The 13,199-nt window shown below is 36.6% G+C and overlaps 1 protein-coding gene across 14 annotated transcripts in view; it reads right to left on the minus strand.

Moving 5' to 3' along the window:
* Positions 1–771: 771 nt before the first annotated feature.
* BTRC (beta-transducin repeat containing E3 ubiquitin protein ligase) overlaps positions 772–13,199 on the minus strand; it is a 159,924-nt gene continuing 147,496 nt past the window's right edge. For 13 of the 14 annotated variants that reach the window (XM_034439931.3, XM_034439930.3, XM_034439936.3 and 10 more), the window contains 2 exons: positions 10,447–10,640; positions 772–5,143 (listed from right to left, as the gene is read on the minus strand). In XM_034439931.3, the coding sequence (XP_034295822.1) occupies positions 10,479–10,640 (162 nt within the window). In that variant the 3' untranslated portion in view covers positions 772–5,143; positions 10,447–10,478. The remainder of the gene's footprint in view (positions 5,144–10,446; positions 10,641–13,199) is intronic. The other variant, XM_087872831.1, reaches the window with a different exon arrangement.

The following is a 13,199-nucleotide window of genomic DNA, read 5'->3' on the forward strand; positions in this document are numbered from 1 at the left end:
CGCTATTTAAACAAAAATGACCTATGCATCTGTACACATATCCACAGACCCATGATTCGTCTAACAAATTGTTCTACTAATGGGCTCCTATTATCCATTTATTTTTTTCTTCCCATTAATGTCTGTAAGTATCTTCCAATAGATAGCAGGATACAATTAACTCTAAACCTCTAACCACTAACTTGTGCTGTATATAAGTATGTTACGTGATGTCCCTCCTTAATTTAGCCCTCCTAACATGGCTGAATGTTAAAAATAAAATCTGCAACTTTGGACTGGAAAATTGATTTCACTGTTCCTTCCCCTTATTTTAGAAGTAGATGCTTTCCATAATAGTGAATCTGAGTGCTTAAAAGTATGAGGGCTCTACCATTGGGAAAAATCGTTCCTGAAAATTAATCTGAATCCACATATATATGAAAAGTTGACTATGTATGCAAACAGAAGATGCATAAAAAGAGCAGTTAGGCCCAAGCTGAAACTTTGAAGCGGATGTGAATTGGTGAAGATGGCAAGAAAGTATAATCTAAATAATTCTGGATCTTACATGTTTGTATCAACAGCATTATTTAAATAGCTGCTTTTAGGATACCTTCCAAACTAATAATATAATATTTGAGTGAAATATCTTGTACGATCCAGACAGTGTAATAGGTTACCATAATATTAATAAACGACACATTCAAGGGGGACACTGTTGCAGGTCAGAACTATAGCATTTGGAATACAGACTTTTCATTTAAGATTCCAGAAATAAAAACACTTAGAAGGTTCACAGCTTAATCTTGTCTTTATATTCTTTTTTTTTGATGAGTTAATTTTTTTTAAAAAAACACACTTATCATGACCCTAGCTCAAGTGAGCGTTAGTACATAAACTACACATCACCAAAACATAATCACAAAAATTCCAAAGCACTCACCAGTTCTAGAAACTAAAGAACAAAGAGCAGCGTTACAAATAAGACCACACCTTTGCTTGCTAATCACCTATGTATGGATTATTTGCATTTCCTGCAGTTGCAATAAACATATATTGGTCTTTGAGATATTTGTTTTAAAACAGGAACAAGTTATTAGAGACATTGCCATGATTCTGTTTTACCAGATTTGGAAGTAACATCCTAATTCCTTTGTGCTATGAAAAATAAAATACGATTGACAATTATACTTTTAGAGTGAAGATATTAAAAAGGTTTACTATTATTTTCTGTTGTGTAGATTAACAGCAACTTCCCTTTTCCCTTAGTTAAATTAGCCAAACCAATAGATAAGGATTGTCAGGGCTACACTTTTAAAAATATCTGAGGAGCATAAATTAACTGTTTCCTATTTAGACAAATGAGAAATTTGTAGCCCTCATTGTAGTGAATGTACCCTTAAAAACATGCAAAATAAATGTGAATTGCTTTGATCAAAGAGCTTTAGTATCTACAGTCCACCTTCATGGTTCTTCAGTTTTATTTTTCTCATGCAGCTCCTCATAGCCATAATAGTTTCACTATGCCTTGCTCAACATTTAATGTTGTCCTAAATCCTGAATATACAGTATATGCAAATAAAGATTAAGTTTAGATTCATTAGTGATTTGATTATTTTTTACTGTGAGCATTAAATGTTGTCCTTTTTATCCATATAAGTCAACCTATGAATCTCATGTACCTTTTCAAGAAAAGCTCTCTAATATTCTATGCAGATATTTCTGCATCTAGAAATGTGACTGTACCAATTTGTGGGCGTTCCAGAAAAAGCATAATAAAATATTACATAGCACAGACAATTATAAGGTTTATCAAAGGTCCCATTTCTGAGCTATCTGGTACCACTGAAAGGCCACTAAATAATTGTAGTTACTTGAATGAGCACTGTCTCTAAAAACAGAAGAGTTACAGCCCAATTACATTTTGTAAAACTAGGCAATCTCTTTGATATGTAACTTTACTGAAAAACAAAAGTCTTAAAAGGCTCTGGCTTTGAAAGCAGACAGGAACACCAACAGAAATTTCCCTATGGTGCTCTATAAAGGATGAGTTGCATCTATGCTTTATTCCAGTAGGCATGATATAAATCAGGAGGAAGCCAAAATTATTTTATCAGAGATGCCGCTTCCTGAATGTGCATTCCAGGCATCTGAACCCTGTTCGAGTCAGCATGAAGGGGATAATTGTGCTTTCATTACTATTGTTGGTTCACTTTCAGCTGGATATATGAGGTGAATGTCAGAAAAACGAAGGTTGAGGATTATCTAGATATAGTGTGAAGAACAACTCTTTGGAAGGTTTTCTATTTCAGGAAAATAATAATTTGCTTATTTAGGAAGGGAGAAAAAAAATAATTATGGATAGCTTGCAATGTTAAAATTGCATCACATAGGCTGCTTAAAATGAAAAAAATAAATAGTTTTAAAAGATTTTCGCAAACCAAGAGGGCAGCAGGAAATTACACAGACATACAATTCTCTTGATGCTGCTGTTACTAGATGTATTAGAATTTCACTCAGAAAGAGTAAAATCCCCAAACGTTTAATTTTGGGAAGTGTGAAATCCCACTACTCATACAGGCTCAAAAAGATTGTTATCTGTGGGACCAGAAAAGAGGAATACACATGAAGCCTTTTCCTTAGTCTCTTATTTAATCAAAATGGATTTTGTTAACTGCATAGTGGGGTGCTTATCCCATTTTAATGTTATAAACATACATAAATTCTTAATATAATCTTTAAAATGCTCAGCTTCCCTGATGATGGAACAGTGAAAATGCCTCAGCATTATTACAAGGGATTCCTTTATTCAGCTGTGTCCCTAATTGAACATTTTTGTTTTAAATAAACAATTGCAAGTATTAGAAATACAAATTTTTATAGTAAGAATTTTTCTTATGACTAAAATTTAGTTGTGCTCTAATTTGCTTCCACTTGTGAATATACAATTCACAATTCCAAGTTAGTATTCATTCCAAAGCAAAATTTACTTTAGATATGTGAGAATTACATATTTAGTCAATCCATTTAATGTTTTGAAGAGAAGAGAAAACACAAAGTGGAATATTTTGAGCCAATGAACCACAAAGCCTTAGTAGAGAACTGGAGATTCAACAGGAAGTCTCTTTCAAGTTCATGCAGGGTGAAGTTGAAAAGAAAAAGTCTTTCTTTTGTGGCCACTTTCATGGCAATGAATAATTTATCATCATTCTATCCAAATAGCTGAATTTCAGCTTTTTCCTTGAAATTGAGACTTTCTCTATGAAAACATATTTTGTACATCAAGATTATCTGGCCAGTATTTGGTTTGTTCAGAAACAAACAGCTTGGGGAAAATGTTTGGGGAAAACAGCAGGAAGGAGCAGGACTGAATATACAAGCAAAGTTGCGCTAGCCACCTCTTACCCTATTTAAAACTCCATCCGGGAGCAGGGGAAAACAATCACACATGCACAAACACTGAGGGCATTCAGGAGAGAAAACATTGTTTTGAATCAGTGCTTCCCAACCTCAGCAACTTTATGATATGTGGACTTCAACTCCCAGAATTCCCCAGCAGGTCCACACATTTTAAAGTTGTGGAGGTTGAGAAATGCTGATTTGAAGATGATAATAATCTCCTGATATTCTGTTCTGCATGTCGCACACATGGCAAAAGCTGTAGGCCTTGTACATAGGAGAACAATCATGAATGATTAAAGGGTAATAGCAAATTTCTAACCATAACTTAATTCTTTCTTCTCCTCTTGCTATAGGAAGTAATTAGTAGTAGCAAAAAAAATCTGAACTCAAAATAATTACGTTTTAGACACACTTGCACATTGGATTAGCATCTTTCCCAAGAAAACCAATGTCTCAGGCTATACTTCCTTGCTGATAATAGATAATATATGGGATGAAAAAATATAGACAGAACCAGCTGCCCAAATATTCTCTGTTCCCATCAATGTAGGTTCCACTGAGATTGCTACTAGGAATTTGCACAGGTGCAATTACTACTCTAGCAACATAAGCATTTTGTTTTCTGGAATTTCATACTTAAAAACAAACCTTTGCCAATTGAATTCAGCTCTTATCTTCCAATACCCCCAGTTGGTGATGGTGACTGCCTAATGGCCTTTAATGGGATTACTCAGAAATAAAGAACAAGTTTATTTTTATCTCTAAATCTGCACCAAACACTTTCAATCCCCCCTCCCCCCACACTATTTTCTCTTCCTACATAAACTGGGCTTCCAGCTTGAAGGCTGAAATGTGGAGTCATAATATCAATTATTTTATAAGTTCCTTTCCAATTAGGTGGGAGAATACAAAAATGCTGGTCCATTCACAAATGATTCAAGTGGTTTGTAGGAAGAGTAAGATCTTTTTTGCGAGCATTTATTTAATATAGATGTAGGGTAAAGGTAGGAAGCTATAAGTGTGTAGGCAACCCTGTAGTTTCTGTAACTGTTTGTACTATGCCTTCCTTAAATATGGTATCCATCAAAACAAGGAAATCGATGATCAATAAACCTCTCCACTTAAGCAATATTAGACTTAAAAAATAAAACTTACATTTTCATTTACTAGCATCTCCCAGACTAACATTTGATACAGATAAATAAATGCAAAGGTCTTAATTGAAATTGTTTTAAACTCCCATTATGACCACTTAACTAGTTTCCGGCCACCTGGGCCTTCATTTGGCATTAACCTGGCAATTCTTTGCAGTCCAAGGCCATATTACAGTGAAAGAGAGGGACCATCTATATAAGTCTTAAAAGTAGAGGCATCAGCCTGCTGTTCCTCTCTTACTTGCTCATCAAAAGGGATCTCCCAATTGAATGAATGATGGTAATGATTTTTCTGCTTAAGAGCCAAGCAAGAAATTCTGACATATTAAATATATTTATAGGAAGTCAGCACGGGGATAAGAATTGTTGAGGGGACTTATTGTGAAGAGGGAAAGTGTGCACATCAGTCATTCAGGAAAGATAAAAGAAATCTTTGATATAGCAGCACCCAAGCAGTCAGCTGTGCTGAGAAGAACTTTTTTGAGATCAACTGCATGAGAACTTGGTTCCAAAAGCCTCTGAGAGCTTCTGCCTCTTCAGCACAATCTGTTTTGAAGATAAATCTTTTGCCCTGGCACTGGCAGATCATTTAAGTATTGCAGCTCAGTCTGAGGAAAAGAAAGACAAGAAAATAATTATTTGTCATTTATAAATTTGCAACTAGAACTTAATTTACGTGCTTTACAAATTAGAGAAGACTACATCATTAATTTTATTTGAATGAACATTTATATTTCTTTTGTACATTTGTCATATTAATCGTATACATGTAATGGATGAACACCTCTACAGAACTGAAAAAATTTGTTTCTGGGGGTACTAAGTTCTGTCCTTCTGCATTTATATGTAATGCCTAAAATATATTGAAACCTTTACATAACCTAAAATAAAAATCGTGAGTACAGTTGAACTTGCATGAAATGAATGTACATACAGCTCTGTGAATGTGATATAAATGTGAAGTGTACACCTGGAACACAACACTCTAATTGTCAGTGATTTTTGAGAATAGATCTGAGAAGAGAAAAAGACTGATAAATCCACAACATAAATGAATGAATGAAGAATTAAGAAGAGAATTAGAAAAGACACCATCAACTTGTACTGCATTTATTCAACCTCTCTGCTGCAGTCTGAATGACAGGCTGAGGCCTACAGATCTTCTTCAAACAAAGGCTGTATTATAATATAGGTTTAATAGAGACCATAAGTGATTGCTTTCGATAACTGATATATTAGACTCCATTCTTCCATTTCTGAACATTTGAAAGTCATAAGACCTTTTGTTCATCACAACCTCTGTGATTCACACAAGACAGATGAGTTTTGTTTTTTTACCTAAAAAGGCACGCTTGATCGTGAGCACACTGGAGATAGGTCTGCTAAGCATTCTTGTTCAAAGCAACCATTCTCATATGTTTGCCCAGGAGGAGACTACTCTTAAGGTGTATGGTTAAAGCTGATGGTCTTGTGAAAGTGACAAAAGATACCTTATCAATGAACTAACAAAAGAGACTAATGGCTGCAATTCACCTAATTTGAGAAAGGCTTGTTGATAGCAAGAAACTCTGACACAAATCTAGTCCATACAGTATGGGGTTAGATAAGAGGGGGAAAAGCCTAAAGCATATCCAAATGATTCGGTTCCATTCCAACTAATTGCTCAGTTTGGGAATGACAGAGGGAAGTGTCAGAGTGACATTTCAAAATAGCTTTGAGAAGGAAAGAAACATCCAGTGGTAAAATGCAACTATGTATCAGAGCAGCTCATCACAACCCACAAGACAAAGTTTAATGATTTTGCATGTGAAAGTGATGCCAAATGAGCCGAGGTGGCACAGTGGTTAGAGTGCAGAACTGCAGCTACTTTAGCTGACTGCTAGTTCAGCAGATCAGCGGATCAAATCTCACTGGCTCAAGGTTGACTCAGCCTTCCATCCTTCCGAGGTGGGTAAAATGAGGACCCAGATTGTTAGGGGGCAATATGCTATTTAGTATACTGTCTTTGATGTAAGCCGCCCAGAGTCCTCGGAGAGTGGGCGGCACAGAAATATGACTAATAAATAAAAATAATTAGAAAACCTGTCTTAACAATAAACATAAAAGACATGAAACCATTGGCTTGAAGGCCTTTCCATTACACCCATCATCAGCAAGTTCCATACTACGGTAGAATAAAACTGGATGGAATGAAAAAGTCAAAATTTGAAAAACCTTTAAAGAAACATCTAATAGTGGAATATGTGGAAAATGATACTCTTTGAAAGGGGCCTCTAGAGGTAGCTACAAGGTTAACCCTGGAAGAAGGGTGGGAAGAGATAGGAGGAAATCTAGAATATGTTTAAGGAAACAATTAAGCAGGTTTATGCCTTTATAGCCACAAAATTTGGGAATCATTAACATTATAATTTTTTGAATTTCTACGGTTTCTATGCTGCATTCATAATCTAGTGGTGTTTGAGAACTCAGTCTCTCTGATGTTCCCAAGTGGATACTGAGGGTTCAGATGTTAAATTAGGTTACTGCATTACCCTTTCTTCGTGTGAATTAGGGTATGGTGTGCATGGTGACAATGGAATTCTGTTTAGGTCCCACGGAGGAAAAAAGCAAACCAAGGATGAGGGAATGATATAAGGGCATAAGCCATAAAGCATCTTCATCAAGACAAAGGAAAGAAAACAGTAGAAGGGGATAAAACAAAGGCATCTGACCAACAGAATGGAAAGTGATGAACTAGAACTGATGCTGGCCCTAGTGGAATTCTCAGTATTCTATCTGTTCTGGGCTGCAAACATTTCTATGTTTGCTTGTTCCCACAGTGAAGCAAGACGACAATAACAGTTGGGTGCAGATGCCAGTCATGAGATAGAGGTGACTGACTCAATGAATCTGTTAAAATATCCTGCCCAGAAAATGAGCTGTGATGAGATACATTTTGATTCTACTGTAGTTCTAAATTTGAACCTACAACTGGGTGAGGGATTTCCTAATGGCCTATTTATTCAGGTACCATGTAACTGAATGTTAACTTGTTTAATGTAATTTGCACTGTCTGGTGTCTGGTGATAGGCTTCAAAGTCTTGCACACTGCCAGGAGCTATAGAAGGTTGATATAAGATTTTCCGCTTTTTTGGGTATCTGCACTCCCTGGACCTGAATAAAGCAATAGTGAGCTACCAAACCACAGCAGGCATTGGTAGTTAGTATATGCGTTAGTGGTAAAAAGGACACGTCCATTACTAAGTTGTGTCGATCTACCCTCCTATGGAGCCATGAATATTGGTTGGCAAGTATTTACAAGAAAAAAGGACATTGTTAAACTCTTCCAAGAAAAAACAACATGGGTTGCTCAGCAGGAGAAAAACACTGCCAGTTTCATTGGTAATTGTGCATCTAAAACTATGGCTGACACTATCACCCTACATCAGCATGCCTGGCTCTACTCCACAGGTCTCATGCAGAAAGCAAAGGCATGCATTAAAGACATGCTGTTTGACAGAGAAGGACTCTTAGTAGTAAAACTGACACTATCCTCAATTAGATTCAAAAACCAGTTTACTGTTTAGTGCAGAGGCCTAGTTCTCAATAAGGGGGGGGCGCTCATTAAAGGACAATATGCATGGTACTTTCTAAAGGAGCCATTGAAAGACTTCCATGCTTTAAACTGAAATCTGAGTTTTGTGATATATTGCTCTACTGAGAGGAAAATGGTGTACTTGTATTAGTTTTGATCTTTGGAATGTGAATTGTTTCCTATCAGTCCAAAAATTCCATAAGGTTTCTCATATCCATTATTCCCTTCCTTGAAAAGGGACACTATTTTTCACTAATGGATTTAAAGGATGCCTGTTTTATTTTTCATTATTTTCTGAGTTTTAAAGTGAAGACACAAGCTTATTGGCTTTCCTTTGGATTAGGTATTGCCCTCCCCCATGGCTCTCTAAATCTACAGCTGTCATAATAGCTCATTTGAGATTCTCTGGAATAAAATATGATCTTTACTTGGATCATTTTTTTTTTTTGCTGTTCTTGACACACAGTGGCACCATCTTTTAAGTGTGTAGGTATTGTGCTTGACCTATCATCCAATGTCAACATAGAAAAATATTATTCTGTGTTAAATGCTTCAGATCACATGGCACCTGGCATATTGCATTTCTTCCATACCATTGCTCAGACATATGACTCTGATTATATCAGATGGTATCTGTGGATAGTCTCAAAAGGAGGAGCTTTTATATATAAAATATAAAGTTATAAAAGCTATAGAAGGTAGACATACCAATTTCTGCTCTTTGGTTGTCCATACACCATAGATCGGAAAGTGAATACAATCTTGGATAACTACAGAGTTGAAAGCCAGCTATAATGGGGGCACTAATCCTGCCAGCATGAGTCATAAAGACCATTTAAGTATATAGCAATAGCTCTTAGACTTATATACTGCTTCATAGTGCTTTTACAGCCTTCTCTAAGCAGTTTACAGAGTCAGCATATTGCCCCCAACAAACTGGGTCCTTATTTTATCCACCTCGGAAGGATGGAAGGCTGAGTCAACCTTGAGCCGGTGAGACTTGAACTGCTGAACTGCAGCTAGCAGTCAGCTGAAGGAACCTGCAGTACTGCACTCTAACAACTGCGCCACCTCAGCTCAGATATGGGGTCTGGAGTATAATGGCTGAATCAAGCCTGACAACTTGGAACCAAGAAAGCATGCTACAACATGCTTCTACATTGCAGAATGGTTACAGAGGTATGACTGAGAGTTAAGACTTTATCTCCCTTTCTGGGACACTCTGTCACAGATCTTGTGTTCTTACTGTCACATATACCTTGGTTGCCAGTTTACATCCAAGGGTTATAGAATAAATCACCATGAATGATGCATCTTGTCTTCCTGTTTTGAACCCCAGAGCTATTTAAAAGGTACTTTTTATAAGCCATACTGAAGAAATACTCTTGACATTAACTCCCTAGGATCTCTATGGGTTACCAAAAGATGTCTCTTGGTATTAACTGAAGAACTCTATGGGCTGCTCAATGAGGCTAGATACACTGACATTAATCAATGTGATAACTGATAGCCTAAATCTCTGACCTGCTTGAATGCTATGGGGAGCATAGTTTCCAATGAATCAATTGTAGTATCAGCTAAGTCTTACAGAAATGCCTTTAAGTGGGAAGAGAAGTTTCTGCGGGCCTGCCCTGAAATACAACATGCTTTTGCTGAAACAGATTAGGCAAATGAAGTGCTTCCCTATGGCTGACAATCTAAATTTGCAAAATATCAATATTTGTCATTCACATAAGATTAAAGTACATTTAAGTTGAAGAACTGCCTATTTTGTTATTGCTATAGTGTTTGAAATAGGATGGATGGCCCTAAAAGTAGATCTATTAAAGGTGGTGAGAATTCCCTTCAAAATCCTGAGTTGTACTTTTGTGAAAATCACAGTGATTACAGTGAAGAATCACGTATACGCTGTATACAGATTTTGGTGTATGGAACATGGTGTCCAATCCAAATAATCTGTACAACTATCTTTATGTTATGTTCTTTTACTACTCCTAGGTTCTTGATCTGAGGCATATCCCCTCCCCCCATCCCTTAATCCCTAAATTCCAATTGAGAACTTTTGCTATGAAAAGGATAATTATGGCACACAAGGATAGTACATTATCGTTTATTAACCATCTGGATAGATTTTTCTTAGACAGAAATTTCAATGAGAAATGGGATGGCTGGTTGTAAAAAGTGGTTAATAGGATGACCATTGTCATCTTTAGAGAGTTCAGGAATGCTCTCATTTCAGGAATTAAATCCTTAAGATGCTATAAACTACATGACTATTTATATTCCTGGCCTCCCCATTACACAGCCTGATGTCTCTTAGAGTTGTTTTGTCTTTACCTGTGCAACTGTAATTTAGAGTATAGTACCATTTATCTGGATATGTAAGTATATGTTCTGGATGGGGAGCGGTTTGATTCTGCTTGCGTAGCTGGATCATTCAGGAAGTCCCAGATAAGGATAGTATCATCATGTGAGCTGCTGACAATTTGAAATTCATCAAACTGGAGTCGAAAAACTCTGCCAGAATGTTCCTAGACAGAGGAAAGACAACCCAAAGTCAAACTTTTCCAGTTATTGGATAAAAATAAAACATATTTTGTAATTATTCTATATTTCTAAGGGAAATAGATCTTTGAAAAATAGTTTCATTACTGTTAATAGATGGCCCAAAACATGGTTCATAAGTTCATTACTTCCATTGGCAATATTTCAAGGACTGAACATTCTGAAACTAGAAATTTTGTTGCTTGGACTTTTATGACTGTGCAGGCCTTTAACAATAGCTTGAAAGAACGTTTCAGATCTTGCATGAACCCAAACTCATTAGATTAGCATGAAATTTAGAATAGCTTCCTTAAAGCAATAGCATTGTTTTTCAGGCTCTTGCTGCAGCCCCCCCCCAAAAGGGGGGCGCTTTAATGAATAGCAGAGAGATGTTGTATTCATGGGAAGTCCAAAAGAATTCTTGCAAATCATTTTCAAAGTCTGAATAGCCATAGTAATAACTGCACAGTACTTATTTGCTTATCTAACATTTACTAGTATCTTGAGGTATAATTGAATCAGTGTTATTATTTATCGAACAGATTTTCAAGGCATGGATAGTTAAGGAGAAAGTTAAAAATATGTTGGCAATTTAAGCCCACTGTAAATGTGGGTATATACCATGTATGTGCAAAATAATGTCCATTTGGGCTATTAAAGTCCCAGCTAGTTCAGTACAAAACAAACAACATATTTCATGTATTTTGGTTCAAGCACAAAACAAGCTATTTTGGTTCAAGTACCAAACAAAATACGACGACTTTGGATGAAAGAATTCTGAATGGCCTGTTCTATTTTAGATGACGTGCTAGGAAGTTGTCTTATCTTTTTGATTTTTCCAGTTTGAGGAAATACAGCAGAAGACTTATCATGTCTCTCCTGCTATTGGCTTAGGACAAGTGATGGAGTTAGGAGATTAAAAACCAGGTATTTGTGGACCACGGAGCCATTTTGGATCTGACTGTGGTTGGAGAAAGATACTGCTTTCAAAGAGGAAATTGCTATTAGGGATTATTGGACTCATGCTGGAGCCATGGTGGCTGGTGATATATTAAATATAACTGGTTACTTGCCGTTAAGACACACTACAGCCTGAATCATTTATAGTCAGGTTGTTCTTTATAAAATTAGTTTTGCAATTTATATGTGGATCTCTCTAACTTTCCTTTCTCCTTGTTTTCCCAAATCAACCAGTCCATCCTCCAAAAAATTATGGCTTCTTATTTGAAGGGAATTCCTTAATTAGGTGTGCTCATGACACACACACACACACATAAAGTTCTGGTGATTGTACTGGCCAGATGGTAGTAAAAATGCTATCCCTACCCCTGAAGCTATAGCGCTCCTCCCACCCTGCCACTATCTGAAGCCTGGAAGGTGAGGTAGTGCTGGTTTTTGTAAAAATCTTATGGGAAATCCTGTCTTCACGTGAATAGATTGATATGTAGGCCAGCAAAAGCAAAAGGAATACTAGATAAGAGACAACAGTATATTGTAAATACTAAAAGTAATACCAAGTGTGTGTTTTGTCCCTTTGTGAGGATGTGCTTTTCACACAGATCTTACTCAGCAAATATTATCCATTGTAAAAGCAAAAAGTACAATTAGTATATGACATGACCGTAGGCATGTGTGCCTTCTGTGCATACTCTTTTTTCCTGAGATTCAGGATGCATTTATATAAGCAGTTAGTCCTCATTTTCAAAAAAAATTCTGAACACTTTGCAGACAACAGGACAAAAGAGCATGCACCGAATGCACATCCTCTTTTAAATTCATCAAGCCCTTAATTTGCTCATCTTTCCGCTGCCAAAGTGTTATGCTCAGCTATTTGAATATTAGATCTTTTGGAGTTTTTGAGTAACAATGAACTTGAAAAGTATTCATTCCTTTCTGGAAACTTATATTTAAAAATGTTACCACTGTATGCCGGGTGGCCTGCTAAGCACACTGTGCCTGCTCTTCTGCAATGCTGATGCGGCCTATGGTGGATTGTGCTACAAAAGCATGTTTGCACTTAGTGGTTTGACCTGTTTGCTGCAATTCTTGTGTGTCTTTAGCACTTTCGTTTTTGCTGAGCAAGGTAGTATGCATGACTGCACTTTTTGTTCTGTTTCCAAAGTAAATGTGGCAGTGGGGCTGGGAGAATTCTTTTGTACTTCCTAGGGTGTGGCCTCTCTCCTGGGCAGCAACACACTTTTGTTTTATTAATGTTCTCATTCCACCAGGCAGAAAGTGTAATTCCTTTTTATTTGTTTTTGGCAGCCAGCTGATAGCAGGCTGTCAAAACAGGTACATCTGCAAATGAACTATTGGGGTAGAAATCCATATTGGTCATTTCATGCAAGGTGACAATTTAGATTAAGATGAAGTTTATCTTAAAACATTTTTGAAAATTACCCCATTTGTGTCAATGGGTTGACTGGAATTCATTTTTTTCCCCATGATATCCTATTGCCCTGAATGATGTAACTGATTTGAAAAGTGTGTATGAAAGGATAAGGTCTCTATAATCTTTTTCTTCTTATTAAGGAAAAACACTGATC

The sequence above is a fragment of the Pantherophis guttatus genome, chromosome 6 (assembly GCF_059756535.1).
Source record: "Pantherophis guttatus breed Tessera chromosome 6, ASM5975653v1, whole genome shotgun sequence".
NCBI lineage: Eukaryota > Metazoa > Chordata > Lepidosauria > Squamata > Colubridae > Pantherophis > Pantherophis guttatus.